The 21,487-nt window shown below is 48.3% G+C and overlaps 1 protein-coding gene across 1 annotated transcript in view; it reads left to right on the plus strand.

Annotated features, from left to right (window-relative positions):
- LOC135557922 (serine palmitoyltransferase 2-like) overlaps positions 1-20,940 on the plus strand; it is a 42,947-nt gene extending 22,007 nt beyond the window's left edge. The window contains exons 7-13 of the mRNA XM_064991639.1: positions 1,859-1,952; positions 2,486-2,591; positions 7,487-7,706; positions 8,286-8,412; positions 14,280-14,415; positions 14,687-14,816; positions 16,635-20,940. Of these exons, the coding sequence (XP_064847711.1) occupies positions 1,859-1,952; positions 2,486-2,591; positions 7,487-7,706; positions 8,286-8,412; positions 14,280-14,415; positions 14,687-14,816; positions 16,635-16,787 (966 nt within the window). The 3' untranslated portion in view covers positions 16,788-20,940. The remainder of the gene's footprint in view (positions 1-1,858; positions 1,953-2,485; positions 2,592-7,486; positions 7,707-8,285; positions 8,413-14,279; positions 14,416-14,686; positions 14,817-16,634) is intronic.
- Positions 20,941-21,487: the final 547 nt, after the last annotated feature.

Here is a 21,487-nt window from a genome sequence, read left to right on the forward strand (position 1 = left end):
TGCCCCTCTCTCTCGCTCTCTGCCCCTCTCTCTCGCTCTCTGCCCCCTCTCTCGCTCTCTGCCCCCCTCTCTCGCTCTCTGCCCCTCTCTCTCTCTGCCCCTCTCTCTCTCTCTGCCCCTCTCTCTCTCTCTGCCCCTCTCTCTCTCTCTGCCCCTCTCTCTCTCTCTGCCCCTCTCTCTCTCTCTGCCCCTCTCTCTCTCTCTGCCCCTCTCTCTCTCCCTGCCCCTCTCTCTCTCCCTCTCTCCGCCCCTCTCTCTCTCTCTCCGCCCCTCTCTCTCTCTCCGCCCCTCTCTCTCTCCGCCCCCTCTCTCTCTCCGCCCCCTCTCTCTCCGCCCCTCTCTCTCTCCGCCCCTCTCTCTCTCCGCCCCTCTCTCTCTCCGCCCCTCTCTCTCTCCGCCCCCTCTCTCTCTCTGCCCCTCTCTCTCTCCGCCCCTCTCTCTCTCTCTGCCCCTCTCTCTCTCTGCCCCTCTCTCTCTCTGCCCCTCTCTCTCTCTGCCCCTCTCTCTCTCTCTGCCCTCTCTCTCTCTCTCTGCCCCCTCTCTCTCTCCGCCCCCTCTCTCTCTCCGCTCTCTCTCTCTCTCTCCCCCTCTCTCTCTCTCTCTCTGCCCCTCTCTCTCTCTCTGCCCCTCTCTCTCTCTCTGCCCCTCTCTCTCTCTCTGCCCCCTCTCTCTCTCTCTCTCTCTCTCTCTCTCTCTCTCTGCCCCCTCTCTCTCTCTGCCCCTCTCTCTCTCCGCCCCTCTCTCTCTCTCCCCCCCTCTCTCTCTCTGCCCCTCTCTCTCTCTGCCCCTCTCTCTCTCTCTGCCCCTCTCTCTCTCTGCCCCTCTCTCTCTCTCCGCCCCTCTCTCTCTCTCTCCGCCCCTCTCTCTCTCTCTCTCTCTGCCCCCTCTCTCTCTCCGCCCCTCTCTCTCTCTCTCTCCGCCCCTCTCTCTCTCTCTCTCTGCCCCTCTCTCTCTCTCTGCCCCTCTCTCTCTCTCTGCCCCTCTCTCTCTCTCCGCCCCTCTCTCTCTCTCTCTCTGCCCCTCTCTCTCTCTCCGCCCCTCTCTCTCTCTCCGCCCTCTCTCTCTCTCTCTGCCCCTCTCTCTCTCCGCCCCTCTCTCTCTCTCTGCCCCTCTCTCTCTCTCTGCCCCTCTCTCTCTCTGCCCCCTCTCTCTCTCTGCCCCTCTCTCTCTCCGCCCCCTCTCTCTCTCCCCCCTCTCTCTCTCTCTCCGCCCCTCTCTCTCTCTCCGCCCCCCCTCTCTCTCCGCCCCCTCTCTCTCTCCGCCCCTCTCTCTCTCTCCGCCCCTCTCTCTCTGCCCGCCCCTCTCTCTCTCTCTCTCTCCGCCCCTCTCTCTCTCTCTCTGCCCGCCCCTCTCTCTCTCTGTCCGCCCCTCTCTCTCCGCCCACCCCTCTCTGCCCACCCCTCTCTCTCTCTTTGCCCACCCCATCTCTCTCTGACTCATATAACCATAACCCTTTACTTCTCCTCCTCTAAGTTTTGTTTTGACAAAAAGTAAAGTAGAAGTCTCTGACTGGCAGGCGCGTGGTCGTCCTCGTGAAAGTAGTCAAGACACTTCCTGTCAGACGTACACATTGAGGAGAGGCGAAGGACCATTCACATGTTCCTGACAGACTTCCTCCTCCTCGCCTCTTCTTGGAAATGACATCATTGCGTAATGCACTCATTCTGTTCAATCACTAGATGATGGAATTGTGTAACTTGTCTTGTGGTAACTATACAATGGCTGTGGTGTCATTGACTGTGAGACTGCATCTGTGACCCCCCCCCCCCCCTTCAGGGAGATTGTCCTGTATACCGCTTTAGTGTGTTAGTGTTTTTGTATTGCGATGTAAATAAACCCGATTTTGTTGTAATTCCAGGGCTGTTTGATCCTGAGTGATGAGTTAAACCATGCCTCTCTGGTGCTGGGCGCTCGGCTGTCTGGATCCATCATCAGAGTCTTCAAGCACAACAGTGAGTCATTTAGTGTTGTCCAAGACAACCCTGTTTGATCACCATCTATCTATTACCTCAGCCAGCTCTCTACAGTAAACGTACAGATCACAATGGGATGTAACCTACTCCCTGCAATCAACACAACACGGAAGACCAACTGTCTCTCATCAGAAGCTCTAGTCTCTGTCTAGCTGTTTATCTTATATTAGAGTCTGAGCACATGTAAGCCAGGCCACCGTCCATCCCCGGCCACCTCTACACCATCTACTGTTCATCCCGATCCAGTTAGACGTGACTCTGTAGTTAGGTGTTAGGGAGTAATGCAAATCTGGATATTTCGTGCCAGTGTTTGTTTTCTCTCATTGCTCCTTCTGGCATTCTATTTTAGACTGACAAGACGGATAAACGCATTTCTTCACTCGAAGACTCGCTGCCACTCTGTTAGCCAGCCATCTTGTTGTTGTCTTGCTTTGGGAGACAATGTCTCAACATTCAGGTACTTGGGCTGCATTCTTCAGACCCTTTTCTATGCTCTGTGTGTGTCTCTGTAGATATGGTGAGTCTAGAGAAGCTGTTGAGAGACGCCGTCGTCCACGGCCAGCCCAGAACACGCAGGCCCTGGAAGAAGATCCTCATACTGGTCGAAGGAATATACAGGTACTGTACCTTTTAAAGAGGTATCATATGATAGGCACATCCTAGTTGTACAGACAGGCTCCCTACAGACACGGCCTCGTCGTACAGAAAGGCTCCCTACAGACACGGCCTAGTCGTACAGAAAGGCTCCCTACAGACTGGGCCTAGTCGTACAGAAAGGCTCCCTACAGACTGGGCACATCCTAGTCGTACAGAAAGGCTCCCTACAGACTGGGCACATCCTAGTCGTACAGAAAGGCTCCCTACAGACTGGGCCTAGTCGTACAGAAAGGCTCCCTACAGACTGGGCCTAGTCGTACAGAAAGGCTCCCTACAGACTGGGCACATCCTAGTTGTACAGACAGGCTCCCTACAGACACGGCCTCGTCGTACAGAAAGGCTCCCTACAGACTGGGCACATCCTCGTCGTACAGACAGGCTCCCTACAGACACGGCCTAGTCGTACAGAAAGGCTCCCTACAGACTGGGCACATCCTAGTCGTACAGAAAGGCTCCCTACAGACTGGGCCTAGTCGTACAGACAGGCTCCCTACAGACTGGGCACGGCCTCGTCGTACAGACAGGCTCCCTACAGACAGGGCACATCCTAGTCGTACAGAAAGGCTCCCTACAGACTGGGCACATCCTAGTCGTACAGACAGGCTCCCTACAGACAGGGCACATCCTAGTCGTACAGAAAGGCTCCCTACAGACTGGGCACATCCTAGTCGTACAGAAAGGCTCCCTACAGACTGGGCACATCCTAGTCGTACAGACAGGCTCCCTACAGATTGGGCACATCCTAGTCGTACAGAAAGGCTCCCTACAGACTGGGCACGGCCTCGTCGTACAGACAGGCTCCCTACAGACTGGGCACATCCTAGTCGTACAGACAGGCTCCCTACAGACAGGGCACATCCTAGTCGTACAGAAAGGCTCCCTACAGACTGGGCACATCCTAGTCGTACAGAAAGGCTCCCTACAGACTGGGCACATCCTAGTCGTACAGACAGGCTCCCTACAGATTGGGCACATCCTAGTCGTACAGAAAGGCTCCCTACAGACTGGGCACATCCTAGTCGTACAGACAGGCTCCCTACAGACAGGGCACATCCTAGTCGTACAGACAGGCTCCCTACAGACAGGGCACATCCTAGTCGTACAGAAAGGCTCCCTACAGACAGGGCACATCCTAGTCGTACAGACAGGCTCCCTACAGACAGGGCACATCCTAGTCGTACAGAAAGGCTCCCTACAGACAGGGCACATCCTAGTCGTACAGACAGGCTCCCTACAGACAGGGCACATCCTAGTCGTACAGAAAGGCTCCCTACAGACTGGGCACATCCTAGTCGTACAGAAAGGCTCCCTACAGACTGGGCACATCCTAGTCGTACAGACAGGCTCCCTACAGATTGGGCACATCCTAGTCGTACAGAAAGGCTCCCTACAGACTGGGCACGGCCTCGTCGTACAGACAGGCTCCCTACAGACTGGGCACATCCTAGTCGTACAGACAGGCTCCCTACAGACAGGGCACATCCTAGTCGTACAGAAAGGCTCCCTACAGACTGGGCACATCCTAGTCGTACAGAAAGGCTCCCTACAGACTGGGCACGGCCTCGTCGTACAGACAGGCTCCCTACAGACTGGGCACATCCTAGTCGTACAGACAGGCTCCCTACAGACAGGGCACATCCTAGTCGTACAGAAAGGCTCCCTACAGACTGGGCACGGCCTCGTCGTACAGACAGGCTCCCTACAGACTGGGCACGGCCTCGTCGTACAGAAAGGCTCCCTACAGACTGGGCACGGCCTCGTCGTACAGAAAGGCTCCCTACAGACTGGGCACGGCCTCGTCTTACAGAAAGGCTCCCTACAGACTGGGCACGGCCTCGTCGTACAGAAAGGCTCCCTACAGACTGGGCACGGCCTCGTCGTACAGAAAGGCTCCCTACAGACTGGGCACGGCCTCGTCGTACAGAAAGGCTCCCTACAGACTGGGCACGGCCTCGTCGTACAGAAAGGCTCCCTACAGACTGGGCACGGCCTCGTCGTACAGAAAGGCTCCCTACAGACTGGGCACGGCCTCGTCGTACAGAAAGGCTCCCTACAGACTGGGCACGGCCTCGTCATACAGAAAGGCTCCCTACAGACTGGGCCTAGTCGTACAGAAAGGCTCCCTACAGACTGGGCACGGCCTAGTCGTACAGAAAGGCTCCCTACAGACTGGGCACGGCCTCGTCGTACAGAAAGGCTCCCTACAGACTCGGCCTAGTCGTACAGAAAGGCTCCCTACAGACTGGGAACGGCCTCGTCGTACAGAAAGGCTCCCTACAGACTGGGCACGGCCTCGTCGTACAGAAAGGCTCCCTACAGACTGGGCACGGCCTCGTCGTACAGAAAGTCTCCCTACAGACTGGGCACGGCCTCGTCGTACAGAAAGGCTCCCTACAGACTGGGCACGGCCTCGTCGTACAGAAAGGCTCCCTACAGACTGGGCACGGCCTCGTCGTACAGAAAGGCTCCCTACAGACTGGGCACGGCCTCGTCGTACAGAAAGGCTCCCTACAGACTGGGCACGGCCTAGTCGTACAGAAAGGCTCCCTACAGACACGGCCTAGTCGTACAGAAAGGCTCCCTACAGACTCGGCCTAGTCGTACAGAAAGGCTCCCTACAGACTGGGCACGGCCTCGTCGTACAGAAAGGCTCCCTACAGACTGGGCACGGCCTCGTCGTACAGAAAGGCTCCCTACAGACTGGGCACGGCCTCGTCGTACAGAAAGGCTCCCTACAGACTGGGCACGGCCTCGTCGTACAGAAAGGCTCCCTACAGACTGGGCACGGCCTCGTCGTACAGAAAGGCTCCCTACAGACTGGGCACGGCCTCGTCGTACAGAAAGGCTCCCTACAGACTGGGCACGGCCTCGTCGTACAGAAAGGCTCCCTACAGACTGGGCACGGCCTCGTCGTACAGAAAGGCTCCCTACAGACTGGGCACGGCCTCGTCGTACAGAAAGGCTCCCTACAGACTGGGCACGGCCTAGTCGTACAGAAAGGCTCCCTACAGACACGGCCTAGTCGTACAGAAAGGCTCCCTACAGACTCGGCACGGCCTTGTCGTACAGAAAGGCTCCCTACAGACTCGGCCTAGTCGTACAGAAAGGCTCCCTACAGACTGGGCACATCCTAGTCGTACAGAAAGGCTCCCTACAGACTGGGCACATCCTAGTCGTACAGACAGGCTCCCTACAGATTGGGCACATCCTAGTCGTACAGAAAGGCTCCCTACAGACTGGGCACGGCCTCGTCGTACAGAAATGCTCCCTACAGACTGGGCACGGCCTCGTCGTACAGAAAGGCTCCCTACAGACTGGGCACGGCCTCGTCGTACAGAAAGGCTCCCTACAGACTGAGCACGGCCTCGTCGTACAGACAGGCTCCCTACAGACTGGGCACGGCCTCGTCATACAGAAAGGCTCCCTACAGACTGGGCCTAGTCGTACAGAAAGGCTCCCTACAGACTGGGCACGGCCTAGTCGTACAGAAAGGCTCCCTACAGACTGGGCACGGCCTCGTCGTACAGAAAGGCTCCCTACAGACTCGGCCTAGTCGTACAGAAAGGCTCCCTACAGACTGGGCACGGCCTCGTCGTACAGAAAGGCTCCCTACAGACTGGGCACGGCCTCGTCGTACAGAAAGGCTCCCTACAGACTGGGCACGGCCTCGTCGTACAGAATGTCTCCCTACAGACTGGGCACGGCCTCGTCGTACAGAAAGGCTCCCTACAGACTGGGCACGGCCTCGTCGTACAGAAAGGCTCCCTACAGACTGGGCACGGCCTCGTCGTACAGAAAGGCTCCCTACAGACTGGGCACGGCCTCGTCGTACAGAAAGGCTCCCTACAGACTGGGCACGGCCTAGTCGTACAGAAAGGCTCCCTACAGACACGGCCTAGTCGTACAGAAAGGCTCCCTACAGACTCGGCCTAGTCGTACAGAAAGGCTCCCTACAGACTGGGCACGGCCTCGTCGTACAGAAAGGCTCCCTACAGACTGGGCACGGCCTAGTCGTACAGAAAGGCTCCCTACAGACACGGCCTAGTCGTACAGAAAGGCTCCCTACAGACTCGGCACGGCCTTGTCGTACAGAAAGGCTCCCTACAGACTCGGCCTAGTCGTACAGAAAGGCTCCCTACAGACTGGGCACATCCTAGTCGTACAGAAAGGCTCCCTACAGACTGGGCACATCCTAGTCGTACAGACAGGCTCCCTACAGATTGGGCACATCCTAGTCGTACAGAAAGGCTCCCTACAGACTGGGCACGGCCTCGTCGTACAGAAAGGCTCCCTACAGACTGGGCACGGCCTCGTCGTACAGAAAGGCTCCCTACAGACTGGGCACGGCCTCGTCGTACAGAAAGGCTCCCTACAGACTGAGCACGGCCTCGTCGTACAGACAGGCTCCCTACAGACTGGGCACGGCCTAGTTGTACAGAAAGGCTCCCTACAGACTGGGCACGGCCTCGTCGTACAGAAAGGCTCCCTACAGACTGGGCACGGCCTTGTCGTACAGAAAGGCTCCCTACAGACTCGGCCTAGTCGTACAGAAAGGCTCCCTACAGACTCGGCACGGCCTCGTCTTTACGTAGAAGTGGGCATAAATATAGTGCGACTTCAGTTCTTTGTCATGTACTTAGTGTAAAGGTCAACCAATCCGTTCTGTTCAGTATGGATCTTGGTGAAGCTGCCTGTCCCTGATCAGTTCACTAAATGTGTCGTTAAAACGGTCTGACACACCCTGAGTGATCTAGAGAAACATATTTGTAGTGTGTGTGTGCTGTGCGTTCATGTCATGTATGTGTGTGTCTGTCTCTCCTCCCTCCACATCTCACCATTCTCCTCTCCATCTTCAGTATGGAGGGATCCATCGTGCGTCTGCCTGAGGTGATAGCCCTGAAGAAGCGCTACAAGGCCTTTCTCTACCTGGACGAGGCCCACAGCATCGGGGCACTAGGACCTCGTGGTGGAGGGGTGGTCGACTACTTTGCTCTGGACCCCAAAGATGTTGACATCATGATGGGAACGTTCACTAAGAGCTTTGGTGCTGCTGGAGGGTATATCGGAGGAAAAAGGGTGAGTCTGCTGTCTGACAGAGGTTAAAGGGCAGGGGAGGTCATTATGGGAGTCTCCAAAGGCAGAAACCTGAGTTCCAGCTTTTTTCCTCATGTTCCCATTCCGCTAAGTGAATGAATACTAGACTAGGAAGTATGGCTACGCAACGCCAAAAAATCTGCGATTAGGAGAAATGCTCTTGTCGGGGTGCCAAGACCTCTGAAGCAGCCATCAGTGCTGGAAACAGCAAAACATTCAGTTCCAACAGAGCTCAGGGCTCCCTCCCTTCTAACACTGAAACTGCCCTGGGTGTTCCAACACAGATAATCGCCACTGGCATGAGTCATGACATGTATATTACGAGTCGAAGCCTTTGTTTTCAGGGATGGTTACTGATACAGTTTACTGAAAAAGTTTCGGTGTGGTGGTTTCGTCATCAACAGGACAACCCGGTTTCATCATTGCCCAATGATATGAGACATTTCCCACAGTACTTAGTGAAACCAGATTTCCATGGCTCAGTTGGAGCATGTTTCATTTCTGAATAGATCCCATACTGTCTACGTTAGAATGACAATGGTCTCTTCTCTTCCCCCGTAGGAGTTGATAGACTACCTGCGGTCCCACTCCCACAGTGCGATCTACGCCACCTCCATGTCTCCTCCTGTGTCCCAACAGGTCATCACTTCTATGAAGATTATCATGGGGGAGGACGGTACCACTCTGGGTGAGTTTACACAGCCAGCCTCCCTCAGCTGGGAGGAAACACACTGTGTAGCTGAAATAGAACTAGTTATTATCCCAAATCCTGCAATCATTAACACATATCAAGAAGCTGATTTAAACAGTATGATCATTACATAGGTGCACCTTGTGCTGGGGGACAATAAAAGGCCACTCTAAAATGTGCTGTTTTGTCACAAAACACAATGTCACAGATGTCTCAGGTTTTGAGGGAGTTTGCAATTGGCATGCTGACTGCAGGAATGTCCACCAGAGCAGTTTCCAGATAATTTAATGTCCATTTCTCCACCATAAGCCTCCTCCAACTTCATTTTCTGAGAATCAGTACGTCCAACCGACCTCACAGCCACGTGTAACCACGGCAGCCCAGGACCTCAACATCCGGCTTCTTCACCTGAGGGATCGTCAGGGAGGGGTGTTGAGGAGTATTTCTGTCTAAAATAAAACCCTTTTGTGGGGAAAAACTCATTCTGATTGGCTGGGCCTGGCTCCACAGTGGGTGGGTCTAAGCCCTCCCAGACTCACCCGTGGCTGTGCCCCTGCCCAGTCATGTGAAATCCATAGATTAGGGCCAAATTAATGTATTTCAATTCACTGATTTCCTTAATTGATCTCTAATTCAGCAATATATTTGAAATTGTTGCATTATATTTTGGTTCAGTATACTGTACATGCAGTGCATTCGGAAAGTATTCAGACCCCTTGACTTTTTCCACATTTTGTTACATTACAGCCTTATTCTAAAATGATTTTTTTATTTAAATCCTCATCAATCAACACACAATCCCCCGAAATGACAAAGCTAAAACAGTTTATTAAAAATCAACAGAAATACCTTATTTACACAAGTATTCAGACCCTTTGCTACGAGACTTAATTGAGCTCAGGTGAATCCTGTTTCCATTGATCATCCTTGAGACGTTTCTACAACTTGATTGGAGTCAACCTGTGGTAAATTCAATTGATTGGCCATGATTTGGAAAGGAGCACGCCTGTCTATAAAGGTCCCACAGTTGACAGTGCATGTCAGAGTAAAAACCAAGCCATGATTGTGTTGAGGCATAGTTCTAGGGAAGGGTACCAAAACATTTCTGCAGCATTGAAGGTCCCCAAGAACAGTGGCTTCCATCATTCTTAAATGGAAGAAGTGTGTAACCACCAAGACTCTTCCTAGAGCTGGCCGCCCGGCCAAACTGAGCAATCAGGGGAGAAGGGCCTTGGTCAGGGAGGTGACCAAGAACCCAGTGGTCACTCTAACTGAGCTCTAGAGTTCCTCTGTGGAGATGAGAGAACCTTCCAGAAGGACAACCATCTCTGCAGCACTGCAACAATCAGGCCTTTATGGTTGAATGGCCAGAGGGAAGCCACTCCTCACTAAAAGGCACATGACAGCCCACTTGGAGTTTGCCAATTATGACATAAAGACTCTCAGACCAAGAGAAACAAGATTCTCTGGTCTGATGAAACCAAGATTGAAATCTTTGGCCTGAATGCCAAGCGTCATGTCTGGAGGAAACCTGACACCATCCCTACGGTGAAGCATGATGGTGGCAGCATCATGCTGTGAGGATATTTTTCAGTGGCAGGGACTGGGAGTTCAGTCAGGATCGAGGGAAAGATGAACAGAGAAAAGTGCAGAGATCCTTGATGAAAACCTGCTTCAGAGCACTCAGGACCTCAGACTGGGGTGAAGGTTCACCTTCCAACAGGACAACAACCCTAAGCACCCAGCAAGGCAATGCAGGAGTGGCTTCGGGACAAGTATCTGAATATACTTGAGTGGCCCAGCCAGAGTCCAGACTTGAACCCTGGAGAGACTGAAAATAGCTGTGCAGCGATGCTCCCCTACCAACCTGACAGAGCTTGAGAGGATCTGCAGAGAAGAATAGGAGAAACTCCCCAAATACAGGTGTGCCCCAGAAGACTCGAGGCTGTAATTGCTGCCAAAGGTGCAAATTACTAAGTAAATAGTAAATAGTCTGAATACTTATGTAAATGTGATATTTTTATTTATAAAAAATTAGCAACAATGTCCATCTGTTTTTGCTTTGTCATTATGGGGTATTGTGTGTAGATTGGTCTGGGGGGGGTGTAGATTGGTCTGGGGGTGTGTAGATTGGTCTGGGGGTGTGTAGATTGGTCTGGGGGGTGTGTAGATTGGTCTGGTGGGTGTGTAGATTGGTCTGGGGGGGGGTTAATCAATTTTAGAACAAGGCTGTAACATAACAGAATGTGGAATAAGTCAACGATCTGAATACTTCCTGAATGCGCTGTATCTACCTCAACTACTGCTGAACATTAACTATAGTATTGACCCTGTAAAACCTGATTCCATCATCAATACTTAATCATCAGGAGTTGAATCTGCTCCAAAGGGTTGTTGATGATGGCTATACACAAGGTTTTCACTTGGTTTAGGCTGTGCCTGGTACAGCAGTGTCATTACCACCAGTAACCACAAGGTGGCAGTACAGACCTGGAAAGCATTACTGACTTCTGACTAAATTCATTGATTCTTGCTCACAGAAAAACTGAAGGAAAAACACCAGTTTACATTGATAAAAAAATATGCACTTAAAATACAATTAGCTGTGTGTGGATTCTTCCAAACTAAAACTTAATACGAATATAAAATTCCATAGCTGTTGAGTCCTCTGGTTGAACTGTACTTAAACTAGTGAAAGTTGGGTCTCCTGTCTGGTAGAACACAATCTCCTCTCTTCAACCTGAGTGCTGTCATCAGGTGCAGTGGAGTTGACGGTCACTTCGACACACACTGTACAGCAAACATCTGGAACGGGCTCAGCCCATCCAGAGTGTATCTATCCCCCTCTCGTAAGCACCAGGCTGGGTTAAAACCTCCAGTCAGTCCCCTGCTTCCCTCAGGGCTCTGAGTGATTGAAGCCTGTGAACTGGTAGTATGGACTTTCCCCACATGGCTTCATGGCTTTCAGATGTCTGTCTGTCTGAGCTCCTGTGTGTGTGTGGCTTCCATCTGTGTACAAAGCGACGTGCCACTGTGGATTAGAGTTCTCTCAGGAGTTCACTATGCACACACACACACACACACACACAGCCTAAACCCAGCGAGGGTCCGGGTCACTCCAGGATTATGTTATTCTGACAGGGAGATTCCTCCTGTTCCTCCCTAGATAGTTGCAAAACAACACAGATCTCGGATCAGATTACCCTATAGTCAACCTTAACAGTAACCACTGGAGGATGAAAGCATATCTGATCCTGTACCAGTGGATTGGGACAAAGTACAGAACTGATGTCTCTGCGCCACTATCTCAATGGTCCAGACCAGTCTCTGACTGACACAAAGACATGGAAATGGCTGATCCCACAGTCTTGACCTAATCACTTGATAGTTTTCTCAGGAAAGAGTAATGTTGGCAGTTTTATTGTTCAAAACCTCATATGTGTTGGAAATTCAAGCCTTTGAAGTTACTGCCATAGCTAGGTCGCTAGGCGAGGTAGTGAGGCTGGGTCGCTAGGCGAGGTAGTGAGGCTGGGTCGCTAGGCGAGGTAGTGAGGCTGGGTCGCTAGGCGAGGCAGTGAGGCTGGGTCGCTAGGCGAGGCAGTGAGGCTGGGTCGCTAGGCGAGGCAGTGAGGCTGGGTCGCTAGGCGAGGCAGTGAGGCTGGGTCGCTAGGCGAGGCAGTGAGGCTGGGTCGCTAGGCGAGGCAGTGAGGCTGGGTCGCTAGGCGAGGCTGGGTCGCTAGACGAGGCTGGGTCGCTAGGCGAGGCTGGGTCGCTAGGCGAGGCTGGGTCGCTAGGCGAGGCTGGGTCGCTAGGCGAGGCTGGGTCGCTAGGCGAGGCAGTGAGGCTGGGTCGCTAGGCGAGGCAGTGAGGCTGGGTCGCTAGGCGAGGCAGTGAGGCTGAATGTTTTTGTCATAGTGTTGAGTGACTGGGTTTCACATCTCGGGGAACTAACACGAGTCTTCAGATCTCAGCCAAGGTTACCCATCATACTCTCATTACACAACCAGAATGACTTTCTCTGGTTTGTAGCTCAAATCAATTGTCTGCATAGGAAAGACAACTAAAATACATATTTAATCTCTGGGTGGGACAGGGAACAGTATTACGTATTTCATCTCTGGGTGGGACGGGGAACAGTATTACGTATTTAATCTCTGGGTGGGACAGGGAACAGTATTACATATTTCATCTCTGGGTGGGACAGGGAACAGTATTACGTATTTCATCTCTGGGTGGGACAGGGAACAGTATTACATATTTCATCTCTGGGTGGGACAGGGAACAGTATTACGTATTTCATCTCTGGGTGGGACAGGGAACAGTATTACATATTTCATCTCTGGGTGGGACAGGGAACAGTATTACGTATTTCATCTCTGGGTGGGACGGGGAACAGTATTACGTATTTCATCTCTGGGTGGGACGGGGAACAGTATTACGTATTTAATCTCTGGGTGGGACGGGGAACAGTATTACGTATTTAATCTCTGGGTGGGACAGGGAACAGTAATACGTATTTAATCTCTGGGTGGGACGGGGAACAGTATTACGTATTTAATCTCTGGGTGGGACGGGGAACAGTATTACGTATTTCATCTCTGGGTGGGACGGGGAACAGTATTACGTATTTCATCTCTGGGTGGGACAGGGAACAGTATTACGTATTTCATCTCTGGGTGGGACGGGGAACAGTATTACGTATTTCATCTCTGGGTGGGACGGGGAACAGTATTACGTATTTCATCTCTGGGTGGGACGGGGAACAGTATTACGTATTTAATCTCTGGGTGGGACGGGGAACAGTATTACGTATTTAATCTCTGGGTGGGACGGGGAACAGTATTACGTATTTAATCTCTGGGTGGGACAGGGAACAGTATTACGTATTTAATCTCTGGGTGGGACGGGGAACAGTATTACGTATTTCATCTCTGGGTGGGACGGGGAACAGTATTACGTATTTCATCTCTGGGTGGGACGGGGAACAGTATTACGTATTTCATCTCTGGGTGGGACGGGGAACAGTATTACGTATTTCATCTCTGGGTGGGATGAGGAATAGTATTACGTATTTAATCTCTGGATGGGACAGGGAACAGTATTACGTATTTAATCTCTGGGTGGGATGAGGAATAGTCAGGACATCAATTTAAAAGGAATGTGAAACGAGTGGAAAACGATCCCTCCTGAGAATATCCCCCTCTTTTTCTTCAGCTTATATCACCCTTCAGTTCTCGCAGAAGGGTTTTGAATTCCTATGCTCAAGAAGAAAATAAGTCTGTGTGAATTGAATATCAGATTTGTTGTGTCTTGGGTACCTTTTGAAGCTGTATGTTTCTGTCTCTCAAAATGAAATGGCAGATGCTGGTCTGGTGCTTTTTTCTCATGTTGCTGAAGTCACCCACTACCCACTACCCACTACCCACTAGCCACTAGCCACTAGCCACTACCCACTAGCCACTACCCACTAGCCACTAGCCACTACCCACTACCCACTACCCACTAGCCACTAGCCACTAGCCACTACCCACTACCCACTAGCCACTACCCACTACCCATGCCTAGTGAACAGGCAGGTACTAGGCTCTCAGGCCTAAGAGAGGTCGCCGCGTGCCAGCCTGGTTCTGCTCTCTTGCCAGCTCCTCATGGGATTGACAATGGAGTAGTAACAAATTTAAACCAATCAGGTGACAAGGGGCGGGTCTGGAATAGAGGGCGTGACCAATAGTCCTTTAAAGGGTGTGGTTTACCTGTTTAATTGTTTTACTGGTTAATGGTTGTCATCACTAATGGTTTAACAGGTTTTTCCTAATGGGTTTACAGGTTAATGGATTCAATAGGGAATGGTTTCATTGTGTTTCCAGGTGTGGTTCGTCTGAGGCAGCTGTCAGACAACACTACGTATTTCAGGAGGAAACTCAGAGAGATGGGCTTCATCATCTATGGCAACGATGACTCTCCTGTTGTACCCATGATGCTCTACATGCCCGCCAAGATAGGGTAGGTCTGGTAATGGCTAGTTAGAGATGTTTACCAGAACACAAACAAAACGCCAAGATAGACTAGGTTTTATCAGTCTGCCGCGTAACATCTTGGTCAACTCACATAGTTTTAGACTAAATAACCACGGTGAACATGATCAGATTGTTTCTGTTCACTTTCCTCTGACAAGATCAACATGGCATTCCTCAGTCAGTCACAGAATAAGCAGATTGTTCACACATTGGTCACATTGTTCTCTAACCCCGCTCTGTGATTGGTTTTCTCTCAGGGCGTTCGGTAGGGAGATGTTGAAGAGGAACATCGGGACGGTGGTGGTTGGCTTTCCGGCAACGCCCATCATAGAGTCCAGGGCCAGGTTCTGTGTGTCTGCTGCCCACACCAGAGATATTTTGGACACGGTGAGACAACCAATCACGGACTAGAGTCAAAGGACTCCCCCCCCCATGGCGTCATCTCTATCCTGCATCTTGTCTGTCTGTCTCTCAATAGGGTTTGTGTTCATCACTAGTTATATTCTATTCAACTCTCTGAGATGTTAGTATGGGATGGAAGGAGAAGAAACTGCATTTGAGTATTGAGATGCACCTCAAGTCTCTGTGGTCCTAGAATTGGGTCCAGTTCAATTGATGGGAATGTTGTATATCAGTGGTTAGATTGTATGGTGAAGACTTTATTTCTGCCTTGAGACTACAGCGTCATCCCTTTTAATAGCTGAAAGAATCCCTCCACATCTCTTCAAAGCAGTGGGACGGACTGCCACTTCCCCAGTGTTGAGTCAGTCAAGCCTGGCTTCTGACTTTCATGGCCGATGTGCTGCTGGTGTGGAAGACAGGAAAGGCATTTCAATATGTGCTTTATTAGAGAGGGTGAGAGGGTTCAGAAAATATTTAAACTGGGCTCAATAGAGTTTGCCTGGCGCAATGGAACCAACAATCGTCCCATAATTACCAACCCCGCCCGTCTGGTACACCCAGGCAGGTTCAATCACGTGTACAACATGTTTTGGGAGAACACCTATTATTTGAACCCAGGTGTGGGTGGGAGACTTGGAAGGATGACAGCACAGGCCATTACTATGGTGGATCAGCGAGCTCAAGACACTTTTATTTAAGGAGTGTTGTCTGTCCAAGGACAGTCCATCTTTTTGATGAGTGGGTCAACACTGTTTTTAATAGTCCGCTTCACTTGTTGAAATGTTTGAAGACACTTTTTCCTCTCTTTACCAAGTTCAGAGAAGGTATGAAACAAAGAAAGTGGAGAAAGATAGATTGTTTCCAAGGGGGTTGCGGACCGATGGTAATTGCAGGGCAGATAGTCTCCTGAGGTAAGTGGTGTAGTTTTAGCTCTAGTTGTGTATTCTTTGTTCACCCTTACGCAAATGGCCCCCATTTATCTTCACTAACAGTTTCATCAGGTGAATTTCAGGGGAATTTCACAATGCTGTAAGACCCCCCCCCCCCCATCTCAATCTCCTGGGTCAGCAGGAAATACTCCTGCTTCTTATGCTCAACATTCTGCTGTTGATCTTGGTTGTATTGCTTCTCATTTCTCCACAGTAGAGACCTTGTATTGCTTCTCATTTCTCCACAGTAGAGACCTTGTATTGCTTCTCATTTCTCCACAGTAGAGACCTTGTATTGCTTCTCATTTCTCCACAGTAGAGACCTTGTATTGCTTCTCATTTCTCCACAGTAGAGACCTTGTATTGCTTCTCATTTCTCCACAGTAGAGACCTTGTATTGCTTCTCATTTCTCCACAGTAGAGACCTTGTATTGCTTCTCATTTCTCCACAGTAGAGACCTTGTATTGCTTCTCATTTCTCCACAGTAGAGACCTTGTATTGCTTCTCATTTCTCCACCGTAGAGACCTTGTATTGCTTCTCATTTCTCCACAGTAGAGACCTTGTATTGCTTCTCATTTCTCCACAGTAGAGACCTTGTATTGCTTCTCATTTCTCCACAGTAGAGACCTTGTATTGCTTCTCATTTCTCCACAGTAGAGACCTTGTATTGCTTCTCATTTCTCCACAGTAGAGACCTTGTATTGCTTCTCATTTCTCCACAGTAGAGACCTTGTATTGCTTCTCATTTCTCCACAGTAGAGACCTTGCTTCTGAGACCAAATGGAATCCATCCAGCTCTCTCTCTCATGTTGATGTTGAGTAGCTTCTCATTTCTCCACTTGTTGTTTCATCTTCTCTCCTGTCTTCCCCAGGCGTTGGAGGCCATCAGTGAGGTAGGAGATATATTACAGCTGAAGTATTCTAGACACCAGAGACGTCCTCATCTCCCCTCTTCCCTGGGTTCATGGTCCTCTGAGGAGAGTCTGCTCCAGGAGTCCAGCCACGTCAAGCCTTCTGTCATGTAACTAACTGAAATGCCTACACTGGTGTAGGGTCAAGTTGCCTCTAGATGCTGATCTTGTCAGTTTAGTATTTTTCCCCACTAATAGTTAATGTTAGGATTGGGGGATGGAAAGCTGATCCTAGATCTGTACCAAAGTGAAACTTCACCAGGTCTGAAAAGTCACCATGTGCCCGGAGGGTTTTCTTAATGCATCTTAACTTATTGTGACTTCATTTTTTTTGGAGTTTGTACCTTAATGTTGAGTCTTAAATATGTCTTTGTGCATTATGGGGTCTTCCAATGCAATAATAACAAGATTACATTGACATTGTAGTAATTTAGAAGACTCTCTTATCCAGAGCCACTTACTGGAGTACCTTGCTCAACGGCACATTGACAGCTTTTTCACCGATTCGGCTCAGGGATTCGAACCAGCTACCTTTAGCTTACAGGCCCACCACTTTAAACCAATAGGCTACCTGCTGCGGTTCTTAAATGTATTTTCAGCTTTTAAGATAGGTTTTAATATTAAAATATACAGTAGTTGGCAGGAGTTATATAACAGACAAAGTAAATCAATAATCTCTATCATTCCTTACGTTAGTAGAGCACTGTTGATATGGGTAAAATACCCCATCCCCACCGAAATATAGGCCTTCATATCACATGGGGTACATCAAGTGTCAACCTTATTATTTTTATTTTATTTAACTTAAACCTTTCCACTCTAATCAGTGTTTTATACTTGAATATTGTCATTGGGTCCTTTCTCTAACCAAATATATGTATTGTACATTATCTACTGTTTATACTGTAAATTAACATGTGAAATCTTCTTTGACTTAACATCAGAGCTCGTCACCAATCACAGAGCTGCTTTCCATGAGTAGTCCTAGCTCTCTCTGTGTAATCTATGTATCACACCTGGCTCATGTTCATTGGGGCACGTCTCTGCCAAAACAAGCATTTCTTATTGGACAAGCCCTGGTAGTCCCTCCCAGTTTCAGTTAGTTTTGTTCCATTTTGTGCCTAATGAACACGACTTTGTTCCAAAAAGATCTGTTGAGATATTTGGAATAGCGGGGGGGGGGGTGAATGTTTTATTTTCTATCATCTTTTTCAGCCTTTAATATTTAGTGTTCTTTACACCTGTGCTGGAATAACTTGAATATGTCTTAAACATTTTGAACAGAGTCTTTAACGTATCCATTAATGAAGATTTTCTAATACTGCTATAGGATAAATAAGAACCAGGTCGTGTTGTGTGTTTCTTAGGTTCTGCTTCCTGGAATAGAAAATACATATATTTCAATGGAGATTATTGCCTTCATCTGTGTGCGGGAAACTGCCCGTTACTGAAGACACATGTCATGTGAATATCTAACTGTATATCTGAACCTAAGTGCTTATTCTATTATTAAACAACCCAGCACTGATGTCTTCTTCCTAAACAATGACACGCTGGGTGTAATGTAACCACACTGGTCTATCTGTACGTATGACCATGCTGCATCCTAACCATGCTTCTCTGATGTACAGATATGTCCTTATTCGGGAAACACTTCCTATGGATACCCTCTTTATAAGGTGTTATAAGTGCATCCATAATGCCTTATGAGCTATGTATAATGTATTATAATGCCTTATGAGCTATGTATAATGTATTATAATGCCTTATGAGCTATGTATAATGTATTATGATGCCTTATGAGCTATGTATAATGTATTATGATGCCTTATGAGCTATGTATAATGTATTATAATGCCTTATGAGCTATGTATAATGTATTATGATGCCTTATGAGCTATGTATAATGCATTATAATGCCTTATGAGCTATGTATATTGCATTATAATGCCTTATGAGCTATGTATAATGTATTATAATGCCTTATGAGCTATGTATATTGCATTATAATGCCTTATGAGCTATGTATAATGTATTATAATGCCTTATGAGCTATGTATATTGCATTATAATGCCTTATGAGCTATGTATAATGTATTATAATGCCTTATGAGCTATGTATATTGCATTATAATGTCTTATGAGCTATTATAATGCCTTATGAGCTATGTATATTGCATTATAATGCCTTATGAGCTATGTATAATGTATTATAATGCCTTATGAGCTATCTATATTGCATTATAATGCCTTATGAGCTATGTATAATGTATTATAATGCCTTATGAGCTATGTATATTGCATTATAATGCCTTATGAGCTATGTATAATGCCTTGAGCTATGTATATTGCATTATATAATGCCTTATGAGCATAAAATAGGTTTAATACAGGACGTTTTTCTATTTATTGCAAATTCCCAAATAGTATTTCAATCTGCCTTGTTTTGGGGAGGATGTTTCTAATATAGTATCTCTGTGGGTTGCAGCTCTATGTTCTACAGCAGCTTCTAAATTCCATTCAAAGTCAGCCATTTCAGGAAGTTAAATTTCAGTTTGGAAATGTTTATGGAAATTCAGAAAACTATTAGAATTGACCTCCTGAATTGACTTGGTTTGTAATGGAATTGACCCCCAACCCTGTTCCAGTGCTTGTACTACTGATGTGCATTGTAAATGCAAAGATGATGTAGCCTCACTGAAACGGCAGGCTTTACGGCTGGCTAACGGCAGGCTTTACGGCTGACTAACGGCAGGCTTTACGGCTGGCTAACGGCAGGCTTTACGGCAGGCTTTACGGCTGGCTAACGACAGGCTTTACGGCTGGCTAACGGCAGGCTTTACGGCTGGCTAACGGCAGGCTTTACGGCTGGCTAACGACAGGCTTTACGGCTGGCTAACGGCAGGCTTTACGGCTGGCTAACGGCAGGCTTTACGGCTGGCTAACGGCAGGCTTTACGGCTGGCTAACGGCAGGCTTTACGGCTGGCTAACGGCAGGCTTTACGGCTGGCTAACGGCAGGCTTTACGGCTGGCTAACGACAGGCTTTACGGCTGGCTAACGGCAGGCTTTACGGCTGGCTAACGGCAGGCTTTACGGCTGGCTAACGGCAGGCTTTACGGCTGGCTAACGACAGGCTTTACGGCTGGCTAACGACAGGCTTTACGGCTGGCTAACGACAGGCTTTACGGCTGGCTAACGACAGGCTTTACGGCTGGCTAACGACTGCTTGGTCTGAAGGAAGCGTCTTTTTACCGCCGACTGTCTCACAATGATTCTTATCTGATATGGCATTCTAGAATTAGCTGATTTTGTTTTGGCTGGCTTGTATATTTGTTTTTATTTTATTTTGTGTAAATTATATATTTGATTTTCAATGGGACAACCTATGGGTCATTTCAAGTGTAATATTGTGATAAGTCAAATATCCGGTTTGTAGTTGAGGTGTGTGAGTGTAGAAATGTATCGAACAGAACTGAGGCTAGCACTGTGATCATTCCACCACTACAAGCTCCTTTTAAACTATCTCAGACATCTTTAAAGTGTCTAGAATTTGTTTAGCAGTAAAACTGAAACTTTGTTGATTCTGCATTGTATTTAGTTCAAGCTGGGTGGGCCCATGTAGTTAGTCTCTCTTGGTCCCGAATGGCACTCTTCTTCCTATAGTGTACTACTTTTAACCACAGCCTTAGTCAAAAGTAGTGCACTAAAAAGGCAATGGGGCACCATTTGGGATGCCTGCTCCGTATCCTGTTCCCATCTCTATTGAGACAGGATGTGATTGCTCATATCCAGCAACATGATCTCAGGAAGGATTTTTACATTTCTACAAAGCAAATAACATTTCGCTTCATATGTCATTAATCACTGGCCCATTTTTTTTTTTTAAAGTAAATGTGTTTTTAAAATGAAAAGATTAAAAAGTTCTTTGATGTAAAATGACATTGTTTAACCAGCAATGGGAGAGATTTGTGAACTGACCTACTCTGTACGCGGCTGTATAAATCCTGTATGTTATCAGTAGGCTTTCACCCTTGGCAAGTTCAATGTTTGGAGATAGTTAGGGTTGAAAGATAAACCATTTGAGGTTTTTGAAGCAATGGTGTGTGTTAAACCGTGCTGTTGGAAACGGTGCTGAGATTAAATCTGTCTTTGTTTGTATCAAGCTCTAGGTTAGATTTGTCTTTTGGCAAAGGTCTATATACATACGCACGATGTGTAATGTCATCTATCGGAAAGACTTTACAGAATAAATACCATTAAATGACTTACAACCTGTTTGTCTTAAAGAAGACTTCTCTTGATTTATTCCGTGTTATTTGTTACACACACTAACCTATAGAGAAATGTATCTATCACTGACTAACACCAACATCTGTATTTCTAATGAAAATGATAGAACAAATGATTGTGTGTGTGTAGTATCCTTCTCATTGTTGAGTTAAGCAAATATAGGCATCTCTCATTGAAAAAAACACCTATTATCTGTGTGATTCATCACATCCTATTTAACATTGTTAGTCCGTCCCAAAAATGTCTCGTCATTTTGGTTCTTTCCTTGAGCTGTTTATTTTTTAAATACCGTCTGTTCTGTCTTAACATCTGTGGATATTTACCTATTATTCTGAGAACAAATGTGGTCACGATCTGTCTTGATGCATTCCACACAGAACTAATTTGTAGTCCATTTAGAAGTGTACAACTCACTGTAGATGCGCCTGCTTCGATGGGGCCAGAAGCCATGCTTTTATTACGACTCTGAATGGCAAGAAGCTGTCGTGTGGGGAATTGTAGGTGGCTCTTTTCATCTAGTGT

The sequence above is a fragment of the Oncorhynchus masou genome, chromosome 16, assembly GCF_036934945.1.
Source record: "Oncorhynchus masou masou isolate Uvic2021 chromosome 16, UVic_Omas_1.1, whole genome shotgun sequence".
NCBI lineage: Eukaryota > Metazoa > Chordata > Actinopteri > Salmoniformes > Salmonidae > Oncorhynchus > Oncorhynchus masou.